Source organism: Protopterus annectens, chromosome 1.part0, assembly GCF_019279795.1.
Source record: "Protopterus annectens isolate FY-2018-M chromosome 1.part0, PAN1.0, whole genome shotgun sequence".
In the NCBI taxonomy this organism is placed as follows: Eukaryota; Metazoa; Chordata; order Ceratodontiformes; family Protopteridae; genus Protopterus; species Protopterus annectens.
Genome location: NC_056725.1, coordinates 1,806,210,308 through 1,806,233,299, shown reverse-complemented (window position 1 = coordinate 1,806,233,299; position 22,992 = coordinate 1,806,210,308). Strand labels below are relative to the sequence as shown.

The 22,992-nt window shown below is 44.3% G+C and overlaps 1 protein-coding gene across 1 annotated transcript in view; it reads right to left on the bottom strand.

The window, feature by feature from the left end:
- The window catches only part of TCP1 (t-complex 1), a 1,162,065-nt gene that overhangs the window by 823,992 nt on the left and 315,081 nt on the right, over positions 1 to 22,992 (bottom strand). The window contains exon 6 of the mRNA XM_044075988.1: positions 4,359 to 4,540. Coding sequence (XP_043931923.1) covers positions 4,359 to 4,540 — 182 coding nt within the window. The remainder of the gene's footprint in view (positions 1 to 4,358; positions 4,541 to 22,992) is intronic.

Here is a 22,992-nt window from a genome sequence, read left to right as displayed (position 1 = left end):
TATAGGAATTTGTGTGAGTCAGGGACTCTGTAGTATCTGTCTGGTTTGGCTGGAGCAGGAGGTAGAGAGTCTGGGTTAAGACTAGATTCTAAGTAAACATCATCCACAATGTCTAACACGGGAGGGATAGCAAGTGGTCTGTGCTGGGGTAGTAAAAGTAACTCTCGGAGCCTTTTTTTAGAATCAGAGTAATCCTGGCCTTCCCAGTGGAAATGTTCCCTCATGGTATGGTAAAGTTTCCCCAAAGGAGTAGTCTTCTGGGGGAGATGCTGAGGGAATAGACTCTGCAGCATCAGAATCTTCATAAGGGGGAAAAGAGTATTCTTGTTCCTCAGAAGAATCTGAGGAAATTGAAACCTGGTCAGAGGAAGCATAATCCTCCTTCTTGTCTTGGCCTTTTATCAGGAGGGGATGGGAACCCCTGATTAGGGTAATTAAATCTTCAGCCATCTTAAGCATCTGTTTCTTAGGCATGGGGCCTTGTACTGGAGACTGATAGCATAAGATTTAATGGCGAGTGTAGTCGGTCTGAAGACACCTTCTGCAACCAAAGGCGTTTCTACTGCACCGGAATCTCCTTCTGCTCTGGAGTCGGAAGGGCCTAAAGAAGAAGGCTGTGGTGGCCTAGTACTCTCCGCTTGTGAATCAGAAGCCGTCTGGGGTTCTAAATCAGCGGTCGTCAGGGGCTGCGTAGGCACCTCACTGCAAACCGGAGAACCGGCAACAGGCCCAGCAGAGGCCTCGGAGTCTGGTTTGGGTCTAGGCTGCCCGTCCTTATCCTTGCGTTTTATATGCATGCTGGTCGTCGGTTGCTCCGACGGCATGATATAATTAAATTTCCTACCATAGTAATGTCGGGCTAAATCAAACAGACGTTTGATAGTTCGTTTATTAAACCTAGCACAAAACCGACAACCTGTGACGTCGTGGTCTGGGCCTAGGCAAGGAATACAAAAAGAATGAAAGTCCTTATGAGGTATTTGCTTCCCACAAGAAATGCACTTGTTAACTTTTTCTGACATCGGGCTGAGGCAAGAAAAGGTTCCCCAATGGGGTACTTAGCTTTATTGAAGACTTCAGTCTGAAATTCGATTTGAAAATCTCAGGAGCCGGCCGACCAGCACTTGCGAACTGCTTCTGCTTCGGGCACCGCACGGCAAGAAAAACTGAAGAAAATGGCGTCGGATGCCTCTTATATACCCCTGGCGCACTGACGTCAGGGAAGAAGCGACAGCAACCGATGCCGGACCAAGACTTTGGAACTCTGGCCGACTGCGGGACCACTGCGGGACCGCCTGATGGCAGGATAACCCAAGTGTGATGACTGCAGCAGTGTAACATGATGAACATCAACAGGTGCTTAATGTCTTGAAGCTCTTTACTTCTCTCCTGAAGGTTTGGCAAACAGTCTGCAGGCCTCTTTAAAAAAAGAGGTTGTGGACTAGAGGGGCATCAAGGATGTTTGACATGAAGTCCTCTGGTAAGGGGTTGAAGGTGTAGCCATGAGTATCGTCGTAGGACTGATGCAGAAGCAGTGGACCTTGGAGAGGCCTCTGCTGCATCATAACTGCATCTAATAGATAGTTTTGATGCTACCTGTATTTTGCTGGGGCAGTCAGGCATGGATGACAGGAGGGCAGAAACTTGGGAAACTAGGTCCAAAGCTGTTCTTACTGTCTTTGTCATTAGGTAAAAGAGATGAGGGAATCAGTCTTGACTGCTTGTCAAGAGACAAAGCAATCACTGCTGGGTCTTCCACGGGTGGTTTTACCAGGAATTTTTGGTCATCCAGCACTTTATAGAAGCGGTCAAGTCTCTTAGGAGTCGGTGGTTGTGAACCTGGGTCTTTTGATGCTGAAGAGAATGCATCAAGGTAGGCAGGAATAACTGTAGGAATTGCTGAAGAGAAGGGGGTTCCACTTGAAGTAACTCACAGTATCTCTTGAGTTTCAGTCATTTGGGAAGTGTCTCATTTTAAGTATTTTTTCATCTTTGTGATGGTCTCCCCAAAGGTGACATCCTCTGGTGGAGAGTCCCCTTCTATGGATTCATCAGGGGAATAGTATTCTAGTGGAGAGGCAATCTGAGATGAATAAGTAATGGACTCATCAGAAGATGAGTAGTAAACCTCCTGTTAGTCTCCTTTCTGGGAAGTGGGAAGGTGGCTGGAAGAAGCAGAGAACAGAGATGGTAGAGGGTGTGAAGGCCTGCATCACGGAGTTGCTGAAAGACTGCCAGTCAGGAACTCCCTCCGTGGAGGTGGGGAGGTGTCTAGCTTTCTGCTTCCTTTTTAAAGGAGTAGTCCTAGGAGACTGCCTAGATTCAGGGGCTTGGATGGGAGCTGTAGTAGTATCCCAGTCGGTCGTCCTGTGGTGGCTGGTTCCTCCCTTGACATCAGTAGGGACAGACGCCCGAGTTGCCTCCGTGGACGTGGCGGCCGTTACTTCAAAAGGGGCTTCCTATAGGGGAGTCGACGAAGTGGACTGCTCTAACGGACGTCCCTCGAACCCTAAATCAGAAGCTGGTGGGATATCTGAGGGCGGAGTGGCAGAAGTACTAAGCCTTGGCAACTTGCCCTTTTTTCGTGGTGGTTCCGCTGGGGCGGCCGACACAGGATCCATCCTGAGCGCTAATTTGTTAAGCCTCTGATTTCCTAGGTACAAATTAAGGGAGGCCAGATGGCTTCTGAGTGTCTTCGGCACAAAGAATTGACAAACAGGGCAAGAGGTATGGTCGTGTTCTCAGCCTAGGCAAAATACGCAACGGTCGGGTGTATCCCTGTGAGGAATCTGACGTCCGCATCAGCATTTACCCTTCTTAGCGGACATCAGCTAATGGGGGTGAACAGCAAACCAAGCTCAAGCAAGCAAAACAAAATAAAATCCCCACCGGGGTACTTAGCTTTTAGATGTCTTGAAAGTAGAGGAATGAAGCGATCAATGTGACTGTCGACTGCGGCTGAAAAGTTCTGAGGTCTGTGTGTGCAAATGTCACATTTAAGGTCCTAGTTTATGGCCCTATGTGTGACGTCCCATGCACCTGCAGCAACCAGGGTTAAGCTTTTAAGCTTTTGTAGAGGAGCAGACATTCTGGTCGCCTGAGGCAGAGAATCCTACATTAAGAATACTGCAACATAGGAATAGAAGGACATAAATGGATAGGATGCCATCACTTTCAGGCTGGTCACAGACTGGTATGATAAGAGTCATTTCTCTATTTGCTTATAAAATTTTTTTCTAATATTAAACTGAAGGAAAAGAGAATCGTAGTCGGATACAAGATTTTGCCCGACTTCAGGAGGGATACTAGTAAAGGGAACCATGAAGGCAATTTTAAACTCCTTAGGGCAGAAATGTTCTGGATTGACTGTGACGGTGCCTATGTTTCCCTAAGATTTTACTTTAATTCCAGAAAATGTCCAGGCTTTCTATGCATCATTTTTTTACCCCAGCAATCAGAGGAGTTGTACCCAGGCAACTCAGGGTTTGTCCTTTCATTTTTTTGTAACTGTGGTAAACCTGAGAATATCCAAGGTTCCCTAATCTTTTATAATATAAAGACTTGTTTATTCTGGAAGGTAAAATGGTGGTAATGATAAGCAGCACCAACAAAGGTAAAACTGAAGAATGGGGGTCTAGTTAAATTGACAGCATATTGTTAAGGGAGTTTATCTGACCACAGGCTATGTTTCTGATGAAATAAAATATTGGTGGACATTTGGTCACCTTAATGGACTACTGGAATAGGACAGGAAATTGTGAAGAAAGCCTTTAAGGCTGTAAATTTTATTGAGGTCCTGGTAAATATTTGGTCTTACAAAAAATGGTTGCTAGAGATGAAGTTGGATTTGGCATATTCCTTGCTGAGACCGAAGTGGATGCAGTTAGCTAGATAATCCTTTATGCCAAGCCTGTAAATACATGGCGAGTTTATAGTGAAGTTCTATTTTTTGACTGTGGAAGGGAGGGAAATTTTGAAAAAGTGAATTAAAGCTGGTAGGGAAAGAGTATGGAGAGAGAAACAATGGCAATAGTGAGGACAACTACCACCCACAGCTGGAACGGTTTTGTTGGTTGTAAATGATGCACTGGGAAAGTTGTAAGAAAGATGATCCCAGTAAAGCAGTAGGCAACCATCACCAAGTCTTATGGTTTTAGTTTACACATGCACAGAGAAATTAATTCAAGGAAAACATTACTTCAGGTTCTGAAAGTCTACTTTTAGCCATGTTTCTCAGACAAGATGATCTAGTTAATGCTGCAGAACTCATAAGAAAAACAAATACTTGGTAAAACAGAAGAGGTGGGTGTGTATGTGAAAACACTACCATAATAACTGAGAAAATTAAAAAGCAGTACCTTGTGATCCAACAGTGCAATTCAGTGCATAGCCATTTACAAGAATACTCTCTTTCTGACTACGTCCATGAGCTTTCAGAACATTGATGGAGTTGATTGGATATCGTGCCTGACCCTTAGCATCTGTGAATTTCACTGCTATGGCAGCATCTACTACCATGTTAGCAAAAAAATCAGACTCGCTGTTGCAAAAAAATTAAGGATCACAATAAAAGTGAACGCATAGCAGAATTTGAAGTTCAAAGCAAAGTTCTTTTTTTTTTGTGTGTTTACTCAGGAAAAGCCAAGTAAGGTCTCTTAGCATTAACAATTTAAAATGACTGAATGGTTGAGTGCTGCAGTACACCACTTTTTCAAAAGAAAAAAAGCTATTTACATCTAAACTGTATTAATTTAGTTTTCATTCCTGAAAATCTAACTCATTTATTCAGAATTCTTCAAATAAGAAACACCCAACAATAATTTGAAAGGTACAACTCTGCTGCATGACTGAAATACTGAAGCACACTGATGGTTTGGGAGGAGAAACAGTTCCTTCAACTTTTTTAACCACTCGGGAGAGCTATTTCAAGCCTTAGCTGTGCCATGGGAGTAGTACTTTCTTGAAACAATATTTCAAAAAAGAAAGCTATGAGCAGTTTACAAACAAAGCATTAACATCTACTTGTCTAGTTTTTAGACAAATTAATTCTTGCAAGCTTTAGTTCAATGGCAACACTAACAAAACATGGGAGTGAGTACAAGGAAAATTTTGGCATTGCTTGCTGCAAAAATTCAAACAATCAAATTGGTGCATGGACTGCCTACACCCACATAGACCACATGTACAACAGACAAAAAGGTATGTAGTGGAGGTATCTTGCTCCCTTGAACCATTCCTAAGGAAAGTGAAAATAACTTTCAAAAAGAATTCCAACTAGTACTATAAAATCACTTTCAGTCTACATACAAAACCCCCACTGATGGACTAAACATCAACCCACTGTACTCCATAGTACCTGCTCTTCATAACAGTAATGTCTTTAATACTACAGAAGGATGCAAAACTGTTAAAGACTGTGTGGAAAGCTTATCTTCAAATCAAGTCAGTATAACAGAAAATTTCAATGGGGCTGCGGTGGTGCAGCGGTTAGCATAGTCACCTCACAGCAAGAGGTTCTCCCGTTCGATTCTCGGCTGGAGCGCCTTCTGTGTGGAGTCTGCATGTCTTCCCCACGGTCGAGTGACGTTAAAGACATGCAGGTGGGTGTGCCTTCTTTGAATGTTAGGCGTCGGGCTGGCACTTCGGTACCGTAAAAATCCACTGCCAATCGTTAGCGGACCAGAGTTCCGCTGTGGTGACCCCTAACCGTGAAAAGCCGAAAGACATTACTATAACAGAAAATTTCAAATACCACAAGCATTCTCTATAGTACATGATCTGTGAAGAGGCCCTCAGCAGTGTGAAAGTCTTCAGCTCATCTAACAGACCTAGTTTGTCACAATTCTGCTTCTCTTATCCAGCTGGTACATGTAGACACCACAGTCCAGCCTAGGAGGGTACATCTAACACTTGTGTTATTTTGCTCAAAGCACTGATCGCTTCTGTCTTATAGGATGTGCACAGGCAAGAATATAAAAATAACACACTTGCCAACATGAAGGAAAATTCATCTAAACCAGGAGGAAGCAGAAGCATGACCAGACAGCAGGTGGGTAAAAAGCACCCAGTGGTCAAGGGCTACTCTCAAACGGCACAAGTCTGTATTTGCTATACCTGGATATGGAGGCATTCTGCAGCATGCAATTACTGTGAAGACTTCCGCAAAGTAAAACTATAAGCTTCCCAAAGAAACTGAGATACAAAGAGACCAAAAGGCAAAGGACCGCAAGTCCTGAGGCATCAAAAAGTACAATTGTGTACACTTACCATAAATGTAGATGTTAGAGTGTATTCACTGTTGCAGTCATCACATTTGGTTTATCTGCTTGCAGTAGCCCTCAGTCGGCCTGATTAACCAAGTCTTGGGTCCTGCGTTGGTTGCTGTCTCTGCTTTCGTGACATCAGGTAGTCAGGGGTATAAAACATGCAGACGCCATTACATCAGTTTTTCTTGCCCCAGATGTCAGGTGCCCCCTTAATGGGAAGCAGTACAACAATATATATAAAAGCTTTTAAGCATAGTATAGAAGAGTAGAGGTACAGTCAAAATAGTCAGGGGGCTGGAGGGAGGGTAACCAGGACTGCAACAGTGAATACACTTGAACATCTACATTTATGGTAAGTGTACACAACTGTACTATATTCTTTGTGTTTCACTGTTGCAGTCATCACATTTGGGTAGATTCCCAAAGCTAAGAATCGGAGGAGGAATTTAGATAGCATTAGGACCAGCTATAAGGCCCTGCAAAACTGCAGTGGCAAAGCCAGCTCTGGATTTTTAGAAATTGGCAAATGGTAATGCTTGGTGAAAGTATGTACAGAACTCCAGGTAGTAGCTTCTGGGATGTCCCTGGTAAAGACTTCTGAGAAAGGCTGTAGAGGTAGACGCAGCCCTGGTTGAATGGGGTCTGATCCCCTGTGGGATAGAGGTTTTCCATGGTGCTTATAGCAGAAATTAATGCAACGGCCTATCCATTTAAAAATGGCTTGCTTTGAAACAGCCTTCCCCTCTGCCCCTGCAGCAAATGCCACCAGCAGTTCTTCAGATTTCCTTTGAAGTTTAGTCCTGTACAAGTAAAATCTAAGTGGTCTGTGCACATCTAAGGAGTGCAGTATCTGTTCCCCTTTATTCTGTGGATTAGGAAAGAAGGTAGGTAAATGAATGGACTGATTAAGAGCCACACTGGATACCACCTTGGGCATGAAGGAGGAACTGGTTTTGAGGGACACTCTGTCCGCATGAAAGATGAAGAAAGGCTCCACTGCCATAAGGGCCTGTAATTCAGACACCCTTCTTGCTGAAGTGATTGCTAAAAGGAATGCTGTTTTCCAAAAAAGGAATTTTAAATCTGCACTAGCAGCTGGCTCGAAAGGAGGAAGAGTGAGTTTCTCCAATACAAAGTTAAGATCCTAGGCTAGAGTTGGGGCTCTCCTGGTTGGTCTTAAATTTTTGGCCCCTCTGAGGAACTGCTTGAGCAGTGGATGAGAGAAGAGGGGAGGTTCTGTGTTATGAGCTGAAATGGCTGAGGCGTGAATTTTAATGGAGGAAAAAAATATTCTGAACTGGTACTAGGCCTCCTTGCCTCTAAAATGATATCCATCACTGGTTTACTGAGGGATGGTAACGGAGAGATTAGGTAATTAGCCAGGCTGCTAGGTTCAGGGTTTAAAGCTGAGGGTGCAGAATCTGGCTCTCCTGCTAAGACAACAGGGTAGGCATCTGAGGCAGGTGCCACGGGACCAACAGTGACACACTGTGCAAAAGGGGGTACACCTGTGTTGGCGTGGCCAGTTTGGTGCAATCAATATCATCCAAGGTTTGTCCTGCTTGATCTTTAGTAGTACTTCGGAGAGAGAGGCAGAGGAGGAAAGGCATAAACCGATAAGTTTTTCCAGCTGAAAGACAGTGCATCCACTTTCCAAGCTTGTTTGTGGGGAGTCCTTGTGCAACATTTGCCTAATTGGTAGTTTTGGGGGAGGCAAAAGTACAGTTTTGTACCTACCATAAATGTAGATGTTAGAGTGCTAATACAGCTGCAGTCATAACAGATGGGTTATCCTACCGTCAGGCAGGTCCTCGGTCGGCCGAATTCCAAAGTCTAGGTCCGGCGTTGGATGTCGTCGCTTCTTCCCTGACGTCAGTGCGGCAGGGGTATAAAAGAACCAGCAGACGCCATTTTCTTCAGTTTTTCTTGCCCCAGATGTCAGGTGCCCCCAGAAGGAAGGCAAAACATAAATTTATGTAATAATGCAATGCAATATAATCAAACCACAGTAGTTACAAGCAAATACACCATAAAAGAATACCCCAATCAGGTTGTATGAGTAGGTGTTAGCCATTAGGGCTGTCCCAGAGGGGGAGGAGGGAGGGAAACCTGGACTGCAGCTGTATTAGTACTCTAACATCTACATTTATGGTAGGTACAAAACTGTAATATGTTCATCGTGCATACAGCTGCAGTCATAACAGATGGGTAGAATCCCAAAGCTAAAAAAGGGGTGGCAGGCACTAAGTGGAACTAGGAGGAGCAAGGATGCCCTGCAAGACTGCAGTGGCAAAGCCCGCTCTAGATTTGGAGTATAATGGTAGGTGATGGTGCTTGGAGAAAGTATGTACAGAACTCCAAGTGGCTGCTTCCAAAATATCTTTGGTAGGGACCCCCCTAAGGAAAGCTGTAGAGGTAGCTGTGGCCCTTGTGGAGTGAGATCTGATGCCTGCAGGTGCAATTTTATCATGAAAAGAATAACAAAAGCATATGCAGTGGGCTATCCATTTTGAGATTGTCTGTTTGGAAATAGCCTTCCCTTGAGCACCTGTAGCATAGGACACAAAGAGTTGCTCTGATTTTCTGAATGGCTTTGTTCTGTCCAAATAATAACGAAGCCGTCTGTGAATGTCCAAGGAATGTAGTAGTCTCTCCCCTTTGTTTTGTGGATTAGGGTAGAAGGTAGGTAAGTGGATAGCCTGATTTAAGGCTACCCTGGATACTACCTTTGGCATAAAGGAAGGGTTGGTTTGTAAGGAAACTCTGTCCTGATGGAAAATGATGAAAGGCTGCACAGCCATGAGGGCTTGTAGTTCCGAAACCCTGCATGCTGAGGTGATAGCCAGAACGAAGGCTCTTTTCCATGACAAATATTGCAGTTCTGTTGAAGCAGCTGGCTCAAATGGAGGCAGGGTCAATTTTTCTAGAATGAAATTGAGGTCCCAAGCAGGTACTGGTTGTTTCCTTGGAGGTTTTATATTCTTAGCCCCTCTGAGGAACTGTCTTAAGAGAGGATGCGAGAATAAAGGAGGATCAGTGTTGTACTGAGCAGAAATGGCTGAGGCATGGATTTTGATGGAGGAGAATGAAAGTCCACTGCTTAGCATCTCAGCTAGGTACTGTAATATTTGAGGTAAATTCAGTGTTCCAGGATTCTGACCCTTTTTCTGATTCCAGGCACAAAACAGTTTCCATTTTGCCGAGTAGGCTTTTCTAGTAGAAGGCCTTCTGACCTCCAAAATGACATCTTGCACCTCCTTGGAGAGTAGGGTCTGTTGTGAATTTAAGGAATCCTCCATGCGGCTAGATTGAGTGTTTTCAGCTGACTGTGAAGAGTTTTGAAGTTGTGCTGAGTCAACAGAAGAGGCATTAGAGGCATGATCCATGGTGGGGAATGAGTCAGGCTCCTCAGGAGTGGGTACCAGTGTTGTCTTGGCCAGTCTGGAGCAATGAGAATCATCTTTGGTCTGTCTGCTCTGGCTTTTAATAGAACTTTGGGCAGCAGAGGAAGAGGTGGAAAGGCATAAACTGTCATTGTTGTCCAACTGAAAGAGTGCGTCCACTTTCCAGGCCTGTGGATGATAGGTCCTTGAGCAGAATTTTGTCAATTGGTAATTTCTGTGGGTAGCAAACAGATCTATGTCTGGCCTTCCCCATGCTTGGATTATCTTTGCAAAAACTTGAGGATGCAACTTCCATTCGTGTGGATCTGTCATATTTCTGCTTAGGTTGTCTGCCCGCGTGTTTTCCTTGCCTGGCAGGAATTGTGCTTGAAGCTGGATTTGTAATTCCAGAGCCATGCTCCAAAGAGACATGGCTAGCCTGCACAGGGGATATGAATGGGTTCCTCCCTGTTTGCTTATGTACCACATCACTGTGGTGTTGTCTGTCCTTATCAATAGCTGGCCTGGATGCAGTAGGTCTTTGAAAGCCATAATAGCATTTATTACTGCTAGCATTTCCTTTTGATTGATGTGTAGGTGCTTTTTTTTGTGACCATTTGCCCTGAATGCACCGATCTGTCATGTGCGCCCCCCAGGCGTAGTCCGAGGCGTCTGTTGTGATGACGATTTGCTTGAGGCTTGCAGAATGGGAGACCTATGTTTCTTTGGCATGCTTGAGTCCACCACAGAAATTCCTTTTGAAGACATGGAATTAGTGGTATAATTGTTTCCAAACTGTGGCTGTCTTGAGACCATAAGTTTTTTAAATACCATTGACGTTTCCTCATATGCAGCTTTGCACATGAGATTAGCAGGATGCAAGATGCCATGAATCCGAGAGCCTGCAGGATTTTCCTTGCAGTCAGCCTGGTGAAGGTTGCCAGTTTTCTGAAGTATTGAGTTAGTTGCCCTTGTTTCTCTGGCGTGAGGTAGGCCATCTGGGTGTTTGTATTCAAGTTGGCACCCAGGAAAATTATTGTTTGAGAGGGTATTAGTCTTGATTTCTTTTTGTTGACTGTGTATCCCAGAGAATTCAACAACATTATTACAAACGCCAGGTGTTTCAGAAGTATGTGTTTGCTGTCCGCTTGGATCAGGCAGTCGTCCAAATATGGGTATATTTGTATCCCTTGAAGTCTGCAGAAGGCAATTACTGATGCCAGGCATTTCGTGAACACTCTGGGCGCAGTAGATAAGTCAAAGGGCAATGCAGAGAATTGATAATGGGTTGAACCTGCAAGAAATCTGAAGTATCTTCTGCAATCTTGTCTGATTGGGACATGCAGGTATGCCTCCTTGAGGTCCAATGTTACCAGCCAAGACTCCTTGCCCAGCATGGGAAGAAGCTGCTGTAATGTGAGCATCTTGAATTTTGGTACGAGTAAATATGTGTTTAGGATGGACAGGTCCAAAATAGGTCTCCAATCTTTGCCCTTCCTTGGTACCAGGAATAGTCTGGAATAAAAACCTTGACCCTGTTCTTGTGCAGGTACCTCTTGAATAGCTTTCATGTCCATGAGATCTGAAATTTGCTTTTGTGCCTCTGCCCTTTGATTGTGTGGCAGGTTTGCCATGCCTCTCATTTTTGGAAGGGTGTGAAAGTGAAATCTGTAGCCTCTGTCTATAATGTCGAGGATCCATTTGTCTTTTGTGACAATATGCCAATTTTTCGAAAATAATCCCAGTTTTCCACCTAAAGGTGCTGCCATTTGAGCCTTGCTTGGCATGCAAAGGGGAAGTCATTGGTTCTGCTTTCTGAATGGCTGTGAACTATCCTCACCACCTCTTGGTGTAGGGTGCTTGCCATTGTCTGCCTCTAAATGATCCTTGAGATTGCCCTCTACCCCTTGGGCGCCTGTATCTACCTCTGAGGTCTGTCCGTGGCTGGAAAGGACCAATTTTTTGAAGGCCAATTTCTACTGAAACGTGGAGGTTGTACCTGTAGGAAATCTTTCACTGTTTGCATTGATTTTGCCTTTTCCTCCATTTTCTTTAATACCTCCTCAGCTTTAACACCGAACAATACATCTTTTTGAAGAGGTGCATCTAGTAATTTAGCTTTGACATGATCTGGTAAGGTTTGCTCTTTGAGCCAAGCATGTCTACGTATGACTGATCCTGTAACAGCAGCTCTACATAAGGCCTCTAAAGCATCAAAACCACATTGCAAGGTATGTTTACCCACTTGCTCTGCACTATGCAAGAAATCCTGCAACTCCTTCAAGTCTGGTTGTTCAGGTTGTGACATTTTGCTTTTCAACTGAGATAACAAAAACTGTTGATACTTTAACATATGGAACTGACAGTTTAATGCCCTCATGGTTAAGGTGGCCGAGGTGTATACCTTTTTCCCCCACCTTTCTAAAGCTCTGGAATCTCTCTCTGAAGGTAATGGATTTTTGGCAGTGGAGGCCTTAATTCCCTTGGGACCCTGTGAAATAGTTTCTGGGTCAGCCGCATGGCTTTTGTATAGGAATTGGTGTGAATGAGGAACCCAGTAATACCGGTCAGGCTTGACTGGAGCTGGAGGTAAAGAATCTGGGTTAAGGTTGGCCTCTGAATACACATCTAGTATGTCTAAGACAGGAGGGATAGCCAGAGGCCTGTGCTGAGGGAGCAAGAAGAAATCCCTGAGCCTTTTCTTGGAGTCTGAATACTCTTGGCCTTCCCAGTGGAAGTGTTCCCTCAAAGTATGCAAGGTTTCCCCAAAAGAGTAATCCTCAGGGGGGGAGACAGAGGGAATGGACTCCTCTGCATCAGAATCTTCAAAAGGGGAGTATGAATGTTCCTGGTCCTCAGAATGTTCTGAAGTAATGGAGGCCTGGTCCGAGGAAGGGTAGTCTTCCTCCACTCTGGGCCTTTTGTCCGAGGGGGGTTGAGAACCCCTGATAAGAGTAATCAAATCCTCAGCCAGTTTGAGCAACTGCTTTTTAGGCATGGGGCCTTGAGAGGGGCCCTGTGGAGCTTGTCTTTTAGTATGCATGGCTGCTTTAGATTTAGTGAAAGCCTTAATGGAAAAAGATGAAGGCGGCCTGAAGACACTTTGAGAGGTGGCAGGCTTGTCTAAACTCCGAGTTTCCCCGCCAAGAGTGGCTTCGGTATCTGTAGTCGGGGTGTGGGCCGAAGAGCCTGCGACCTTGGGCACAGAAGACACCGCTAATGAAGTGTCATCGGTAGGCAGGGGCTGCGTAGGTGCCTCGCTGAGAACCGGAGCACCTGTATTCAGCTTTAGCGTGGTGTCGGTAGAAGTCACGGACCTCGTATGTCGGTCCTCATCTTTGCGTCTTATTTAAAACTGGAGTCGGAGTATCTGACGACATAATGTAATTAAACTTTTTGCCAAAATAGTGTTGGGCGAACTCCGCCCGACGCTTAGTGTGTCTGTTGAATGTAGCACAAAAACGACAGGCCGAGACATCGTGGTCTGGGCCTAAGCAAGGAATGCAGAGGGAATGGAAATCCTTATGCGGTATTTGCTTCCCACATGAAATGCAATTATTAACTTTGTCTGACATCGGTCTGAGGCAAGAAAAGTTTCCCCAACGGGGTACTTAGCTTTTAAGACTTCGGTTGAAAAATATTCGTAATCTCAGGAGCTGGCCGACCGGCACTTGCGAACTGCTTCTGCTTCGGGCACCGCGTTTCAAGAAAGACTGAAGAAAATGGCGTCAGCTGGTTCTTTTATACCCCTGCCGCACTGACGTCAGGGAAGAAGCGACGACATCCGACGCCGGACCTAGACTTTGGAATTCGGCCGACCGAGGACCCGCCTGACGGCAGGAAAACCCATCTGTTATGACTGCAGCTGTATGCACGATGAACATCGGGTCTATATCTGGGCTCCCCCATTTGTTTGTCAACATGTTGAAAGTCTTTGGTTCCAATTTCCACTTGTGTGGGTCCATGAGTTTTTCTGCTTAGTCTGTATACCAGTGTATTTAGTTTTCCTGGCAGGAATTGAGCTTGCAGATGCACTTGGTAGCTCAAGGGTGTGTTCCACAGTGCCATGGTTAGTCTGCAGAGGGGGTAAGAATGGGTACCCCCCCTGCTTATGTACCACATAACAGTGGTGTCAGTCTTTACCATTAATTGTCCTGGAAGAATGTGGTCCTTGAAGGCAGTCAGAGCATTCTGTACAGCTAACATTTCTTTTTGATTGACATCCAGGTGCATTTGACTTGGGTTCCATTTGCTCTGAATGCACTTCCCTGCCAGGTGAGCCCCCCATGCATAGTCTGATGCGTCTGTTAGGGTTTGGGCGGCAGGTGTAGAGAGAATGGGAGCCCCTTGTTTTGGTGGCAGGCCTCTGCCCACCAAAGGAACTCTAACCGTAGGCAAGATATGATAGGGATCACTGCTTCTAGATCCTGAGAATGTTGACACCATAGGCTTTTTAGATACCACTGTAGTTTCCTTATATGCAATCTTGCATATGGAATTAGAAGAATGCAGAGGCCATGAACCCCAAGGCTTGCAATATTTGCCTTGCAGATAGCAGGGTTTTTGTGGCTACTAGTTTGAAGTAGGTTGTCAAATGAATTTGTTTCTCTGGCGTGAGGAAAGCCATCTGGGAAGTTGTATTCAAGCTTGCTCCTAGGAATATAATTTGACAGGGTACCAGGTGTGATTTAATTTTGTTTATGGTGTACCCCAGACAAGTTAGCACCCTTTGTACAAAAGCCAGATGATTCAAAAGTATGTCCTGGCTTTCTGACTGAATTAGACAATCGTCCAGGTATGGGTATATTTGAATATTTCTTTGCCTGCAAAATGAAACGACAGGAGCTAAGCACTTTGTGAATAACCTGGGCGCAGTAGATAAGCCAAAGGGCAGAGCAGAGAACCGATAGCGCATGTAGCCTACTTTGAAGCATAGGTATCTTCTGCAAGATTCCCTGATTGGGATGTGCAGGTAAGCTTCCTTTAAATCGAGTGTTGCCAACCAGGCATCTTTGCCTAGACTAGGAAGCAACTGGTGAAGAGTAAGCATCTTGAATTTTGGAATCACCAAAAAGGTGTATAAAGTAGACAGGTCCAGGACAGGACGCAACGAATTGTGTTTTCTGGGTACCAGGAAAAGTCTTGAGTAGAAACCTTGTCCCTTTTGCTCTTCTGGTACAGTTTGAATAACCTTTATGCTTAAGAGAGAGAGTACTTCCTTTTGAGCCTCTGCCCACTGATTTGGGGGTAGATCTGGCCAATAGTTTGGGGTTGGTAACGTGTGGAAGTGAAATCTGTATCCTTGGGAAACTATATTTAAAACCCATTTGTCCTGGGTAATGAGTTCCCAGTTTTTTGCATGTAGAGCAATCTTTCCCCCCAAAAGGGCAGTCAGTTGAGAAGTGCTTAGAAGTTTTAAAGTTAAGTAATTGAGACAGTTCCATGGCAGTGGTGCTGCGGTAGCGTTGTAGCCTCACAACAAGACGTTGTTGCGTTTGATTCTCAGCTAGAGCGTCTTCTGTGTGGAGGCATGTGTGAATGGGTGTGCCTTCGTTGAAGGTTGTGCATCAGGGCTGGTAACTCTGCACGTAAAAATCCACTGCCAAACAGTAGCGGATCGGAGTTCCGCTGTGGCAACCCCTAACCGGGATAAGCCGAAAGACACAACAACAACATTGAGGCAGGTTACCATACGGGGGAGTTTCACTACTCCCAGATTTGGAAGTGGGCCCCCCCCCACTGCTTAGTCCTGTGTGTACCCAGGCACTGAAGCCTGGGTGTTCTGCTGGATCTGGGTTTGGACTGAGAAGGGCTGAAGAGACAGGAAAGGACCAATTCTTAGAGGGCCACTGCCTACTAAATCTTGGAGGTTGTACTTGTAAGAAATCTTTAACAGTTTGCATAGATTTAGCTTTTCCCTCCATCCTTTTAAGAACTTCTTCCGCCTTGTTGCCAAACAGGTGGTCCTGATTTACGGGAGCATCCAATAATTTATCTTTAACATGATCTGGCAAGGATTGCTCCTTAAGCCAAGCATGCCTTCCAAGTAAAGACCCAGTGACAACAGCCCTGCAAGTAGGTTTCTAGTGAATCAAAACCACACTGCAAAGTGCGTTTTCCAACCTGTTCAGCAGAATGCATTAAATTCTGTAAATCCTTATTTTCAGCACAATCAGGAATCATAATTTTCTGTTTAAGCAATTCAATAATATGCTGCTAATACTTTTAACATATGAAACTGGCAGTTTAAGGCCCTAATGGCCAAGGTTGCAAAAGTGTATACCTTCTTACACCATCTATCCAGCACCCTGGAGTCTCTATTAGAGGGGATAGGATTTTTGGCAGTAGTACATTTAATGCCCTTGGGTCCATGTGAAATGGTCTCAGGATCCGCAGTAGGATTTTTGAAAAGGAACTTGTGAGCGTCAGGTACCCTGTAATATCTATCAGGTTTTCTGAGAGCAGGAGGTAAAGAGTCAGGGGCCAAGCTAGATTCAGAAAAGGCATCATCAACAATGTCTAGAAAAGGAGGGATAGCTAAAGGCCTGTGCTGGGGCAGGAGTAAGAAATCCCTAAGCCTCTTTTTAGAATCAGAGAAATCCTGACTTTCACAACGAAAATGCTCCCTAAGAGTATGGAAGGTCTCACCAAAAGAGAAATCCTCTGTGGGGGAAGTAGAGGGAATGGAGTCCTCAGCATCAAAATCCTCACAGGTAGATAAGGGTAAATCCTGGTCATCAGAGGAAACAGAAATTTCAGAATCCTGGTCAGAAGTATCATAAGCAAATTCAGTCCTAGGTCTCAGAGGGGGAAGGTTGGCTTCCCCTAATTAAATTACTAAGGTCTTCAGCCATTCTTATTTGTTTTTTAGGCATAGAGGCCTGACCATGAGCGGTTTGGGCGTCAGTTTTCTAGGCATGGTTCGAGGTTTAGACCTTGAAGAAGATGGCGTTGGTTTCATATGCAAGTCAGTAGGCCTGAATACACCCTCAGAAGCCGGTGCCTGCACAGTGACTCAGGACCCATCCAAGGTAGAGACATCTGCAGGTTCACAGTTGAAGCATCTCGCGGCATACAGGACTCCAAATGGGTCTCAGTAGAGGCCTGCGAATCTGAAGTAGCGGGTATCACGGGCTGCGAAAACGCCTCACTGAGTACCAGCAAACTACCGACTGGCTTAGGAGAAGCGTCGTCGGCAGCTTTGGACCTAAGCAGCCTGTCTCTGTCTTTATCTTTGCGTTTCTTTGGAATGTTGATAGTCGGATGGCTTACTGAAGACATATCTGGATAATTGAACAGAGCACCAAAATATTTAGAAGCAAAAATATACAGACGACGGATAGTTCGTTGTTTAAATAAGGCACAAAACTGACAGCGAGGTATGTCGTGGTCAAAGCCTAGGCAAGGAACACAGTACGAATGAAAATCTTTATGAGGTATTTGCTTTCCACAAGAAATGCAATTATTTACTTTTACTGACATCGTTTTAGAGCAAGAAAAGGTTTCCCCAACGGGGTACTTAGCTTTTAGTTGAAGACTTCAGTTCTGAAACTCGAAAACGAAAATTTCAGTAGTCGGCCAACTGGCACTTGCGAACTTCTTCTGCTTCGGGCACCGCATGGCAAGAAAGTCTGATGTAATGGTGTTGGCTGCATGTTTTATGCCCCTGACTAATAAAACCAAATGCAGGCAAACAGAGTGAAAAACAGCTCCAGTAAAAAACAAGAAACTTGTACCAGCGAAGCAATAAAGCCACGGGGTATTCCAACACAGTTTAAAAGAAAAAACTGTTTACTGCCACAAACTAGAAAAATAAAGACAAACGTATTCAGCACTTCGTTTTCGTTTCACTTACTTCATCAGATGTGGGCATACATCAAACCAACTCAATAAATAATGTGAAATAATGACATCATAAACCAGTTATCCAATAATTAATTTAAAACCATAGTGTTTACAACTGTAACAAATATTAAAATAGCAGCATAAACATTGCATCCAAAATATATTCTAAAATATAGGTTGGAATGTGTATGGAAGTACTACACATTCGATAAAAATTAAAAAATTGATTTGTATACATCATGTTAAATATATATATATATAAAACACAGTAGAATGTAACATTCTCAGGTTTCAATGAGAAGTGGATTAGAAAAATGAATATCTACAGCTTAGCTGCCCTTCATTTTAAAAGTGCAGCAAGTGACGCATTCATTTAAACCAGCCCTTTTATTGGCTTCAAGAGTAACTTGCCACCACAGTTCTCTATATTCCAGTAGATTCCTCCCACATGCCCCCTCTTTTGTCCTTGTTGATTTTTTCAATTACATAAAACCTGAAAATTGCTGGTTTACATTCCAGGGTGTGTTTATACAAAGCACTATTGTCTTTCCTAGTCTGTATGTCATATGTGTGCTCAAATTCTCTTAAGCTTTCATTCAGTTTTCCCTACATAGAACGCCTGGCACACTTGGCATAAAGCTAGGTAAACCAAACCACTAGTTTCACAGCTGTGATAATTTTTACTCTTAAGATTTTACTTCTACTTGCCAGAAAAATACTGTCATTATTTATTACAAATTCACACTGCGAACATCTACCACACTTGAATGTTCCACATCTCCTGTTGCCTTCCTTGACATAATTATTTCTTTGTAAATAAGGGCAGCTAAGCTGTAGATATTCATTTTTCTAATCCACTTGCCATTGAAACATGAGAATGTTACATTCTGTGTTTTATATATATATATATATATATATATATATATATATATATATATATATATATATATATATATATATATATTTAACATGATAAATACAAATCAATTTTTAAATTTATGTTTTCAATTTTTATCGAATGTATAGTAATTCCACACACATTCCAACCTACATTTTAGAATATTATATTTTGGATGCAATATTTATGCTGCTACTTTAATATTTATATTACAATTTTAAACACTATGGTTTTAAATTAATTATTGGATAATTGGTTTATGATGTCATTTCACATTTATTGAGTCGGTTTGATGTACAGCCACATCTGATGAAGTGAAACGAAAAAGTGCTGAGTACATTTATGTCTTCATTTTTCTAGTTTGTGGCAATAAACTGTTTTCTTTTAAACAGCGTTGCAATATTCTGTGGCTTTATTGCTTCGCTGGTACGAGTTTCTTGGTTTAAACCACTACCTGACGTCAAGGAAGAAGAGACAGCAATCGACACAGGACCCAAGACTTTAATCAGGCCGACTGAGGGCTACTGCAAGCAGATAACCCAAATGTGATGACTGCAACAGTGAAACACGAAGAACATCTGCTAAACTAATGCCAATTTAAGTCCATGCAATAATATTTGTTAAAGCTGGAACCAACAAGTAAGTGGCCAATGCCAAATGCCCACAAAGAAGCAACTTCTGAAACAGGCTCTGGAAGCAGCTATGTCTCAGAAAGCAGCACATTTTCAAGTGGCAGTTCAACACCTGAAGGCAAGCTGCAAGGTAAATAGTAATTCACTGGGTATGGTTTGCTCAGCTAGTGCAAAGCTCCGCTCTGAGACAAAGTCTATCTTCCTGAAGTCAAGAACTTTCTTCAGATAAAAGACACAGGTGGCACTAGAGTCTCCAGACAAGATGGTTGCCTAAGGCTAAAGCTCTGGATAGGGCCTGCAGAAATTTGGATAAGGGAGAAAAAAAACAGCTCAGAAAGAAAAATGAGTGAGCAAAAATAAAATTAGAAATAGGCCGATTTTAAAAAGCTGCAAATAAAATTAGAAGTTATGTACCTACCATAACGTTCCATGTTAGTTGTCTTCTCTCGCCTTCTTTCTTGCTGGATGGGTTCGGAGCCGATCCTCGGCTCCGACTCGGCACTAGCTTTAGCTCGAGAACTCCTTTTACCAGCTCGAGGCAACCCTATATCCCATGATGCAAGGCGGAACTACCTCAGATCTCGTTTGGCAGCTAACTAACCCTGCTAAAGACTTATCCTAATATAATTAGGAACCATGGTTCCTAAAAGAAGTCCTCATAACACTGCTCCAGAGGAAGCAATCTAATAGGAACTCTGCAAGGTCTGTCCAGGCCAGGGGGAAGGAGGGAGGGACGCAAGAAAGAAGGCGAGAGAAGACAACTAACATGGAACGTTATGGTAGGTACATAACTTCTAAATGTTAAGTTGTCAATCTCGCCTTCATTCTTGCTGGATGGGACCGCGTCCCTAGCACCTGTATCCCGGGTGGCTCAATGGAACAGACTCTTGAGAACAGTGGAACCAAAACTGGCCCTATCTCTGGAGGCCAAATCCAACTTGTAATGAGACACAAAGGTATGAGGCGTGGCCCAAGTAGCTGCTGCACAAATAGTGTCAATGGGAAGTCTATCCTGAAAGGCTACAGAAGTGGATAGACTCCTGGTCGAATGTGCTTTTGGCTTAGAAGATAGTTGTTTGCCCTAGAGAGTACACATAGGAAATGGTGGAAGTCAACCATCTAGATAAGGTCACTTTAGATACTGGAAGACCCAACCTGTTTCCTGCATAGGAGACAAACAATTGGTCTGATTTTCTAACTTGTTTAGTCCTATGTAAGTAGTACCTGAGCTGACGATGAACATCCAAAAATGCAGCTTCTGTTCAGCTCTGTCAGAATAGTTAGGAAAGAAAACTGGTAGATCAATAGATTGGTTAATATTGGCTTGAGATACAACCTTGGGAAGAAAGGAAGGGTTAGTTCTGAGCGAAACCCTATCCTTATGAAACACCAGATAAGGTGAACGAATACAGAGGGCCTGAATCTCAGAAACTCTTCTTGCAGAAGTAACAGCCAGCAAAAATATAGTTTTCCATGTCAACAACTTTAAAGAACACGTAGCAGACGGTTCGAGAGGTAGAATTAGGGATGCCAACATTAAGTTCAGATCCCATTGCGGAGGAGGATGTTTCACAGGCGGTTTTAGGAGAAAAACTCCTCTCAAAAAGGCTTTGCATAACCTATGAGACATGATGTTATTGTCCTGCAAGCCAACATGAAATTTGGAAATAGCAGCCAGTTGTACTTTGACTGTAGATGATGACGATCCCGAATGAAAAACCTCCGCCAGGAAATCCAAAACAGAATGTATAGGAGCGGTGAAAGGATCAATATTTCTGGCTTTTGCACAAATAGAAAAACGTCGCCACTTGCTAGCATAAACAGTTCTAGTGGACGACTTTAAAGAAGACACTAAAATGTCTCTGACTGAGTCAGAAATCATTGGTAGCCTGGCTAGGGAAGGAAGTGGAGCAACCAAGCAGTGAGGTTGAGAGAATGAATGGCCCGGTGCTGCTGACCCGACTGGTGGATCAAAAGATCCGGAACTGGGTCCAGATGCCAGGGCTGCACCAGAAGGTGATGATGTAGAGACGGAAACCAAATTTGTCGAGGCCAATATGGAGCAATGAGGATCAATTTGGCTCTCAAACGGTGGCTTTCTGAATGACTTGTGGAATCAATGGAAAAGGAGGAAAAGCATAAAGAAGTCCCCGAGGCCAATCCTGGGTTAGAGAGTCTCTCAAGGGTTGGCCTGGAAGAGGAAATAGTGTGAAGTAATCTGGGCACTTGCTGTTTTGAGGGGTAGCGAAAAGATCGCAACAAGGGGTGCCCCACTTCAGAAAAATCTGATCCACTACAGACTGATTGAGAGACCACTCGTGAGGCATCAGAATAGATCTGCTTAGCCTGTCCGCCAATAGGTTGGACCTGCCGGGGATGTGCGTTGCTATCAGAAACCGCTGAGAAGAGATCGCCCATTGCCAAAGTCTGAGAGCTTCTCGACATAAGGGATAGGACCTGGTCCCGCCCTGTTTGTTGATGTACCAGACCACGGACATGTTGTCCGTCTGTACTGCAATAGTCCCTGTGGTAAGAAAGTCGTCGAGGGCTTGCAACGTTAAAAGCACTGCTCTCATCTCCAGGACATTTATGTGCAGGTGGTATTCTATGGGTTGCCACGTCCCGTGGACCATCCTGCCCTGAAAATGCCCCCCCCACCCGATCAGAGAGGCATCCTTGGTGACTGTGGCAACTGGAGGAGGGGGAACAAAGGGTCGGCCCTGATGAAGAAGAGGGGAAGATATCCACCATCGTAGATGAGCCCTGCAAGACTGTGACACTAAGATCTCGTGTCTCATGGGCAGATCGTGGTACGACCACTGCGTGAACAACATCCACTGCAGGAGACGCATGTGGAAGCGAGCCAGTGGAAGAAGAACAATGGCTGCAGCCATTAGGCCTAGAACTTTCAAGACAAACCTGGCTTTGACCTTGTTGCTTTGTAACAGAAGCTGAACAAATTTCTGGATGTCCAGAATCCTTTGATTTGTTAGCCTGGCTAACATTTTGACGGTATCTAACTCTGCGCCTATAAAGGTGATAGATTGGCAAGGCAGCAGAGAGGATTTTTCAAATTCACGAAATTCCTAGACTCTTGCAAAGCTGTAAGGTGTAGTCTCTGGACCGAAGAAGCTGATCCTTGGAGGTGGCGGAGAGGAGCCAGTCGTCCAAATAAGGAAACACTTGGAATCCTCGTCGTCTCAGGTGAGCTGTGACCACTGCCATGCATTTGGTGAACACTCTGGGGGCTGAAGTGAGGCCAAAGGGCAGTGCTCTGAATTGGTAATGACTGGCTCCCAGCCGAAGCGGAGAAACCTTCTGGAGCGTCTGTGAATCTTTATATGATAGTACGCATCCTGAAGGTCTATCGAGCACATCCAGTTGTCCTTGCCCAGAAAGGGCAGAATGGATTGCAGCGTGACCATCCGAATCTTGCCTTCTGACAGACTTGTTTAGTCTGCTTAGGTCTAGTATTGGTCTCCAATCTCCGTCCTTTTGGGGACCAAAAGAATCTTGAGTAGAAGCCGGATCCTACTTGGTCTGCCGGCACTGTTTGGATGGCTCTTTTTCCCAGGAGTTTTGAAACTTCCTGTTTTGCCAAATCCCTTTGACCGGGTGAGATGTCTGGAAGGGATTGTAGAGGTACGGAAACCTTCAAGGGATTTTGTAACCCTCGGATATAATCGACTGTACCCACTTCTCCTGTCATAGGGATTGCCAGGCTACTGGGTAGAGCGAAATTCTTCGCCCGACTGCCTCCAAGGGTGGACAGTCGGGCAACACCTCAGGGATGCTGAAAGGGCTTCTCAGGAAGAGGCTCCCTGTTGCCCTGGTTCTGAGGACCCCCTGCCTCTAGGGCGGCGTCTATTATTGTTACCCCTCTGCCTCTGGGGTAAACTGACCACGTGTGTCCGTGTAGCTCCTTGGGCTTTACGGAACCACATCTTCCCCTTCTGACCCTTGGGATA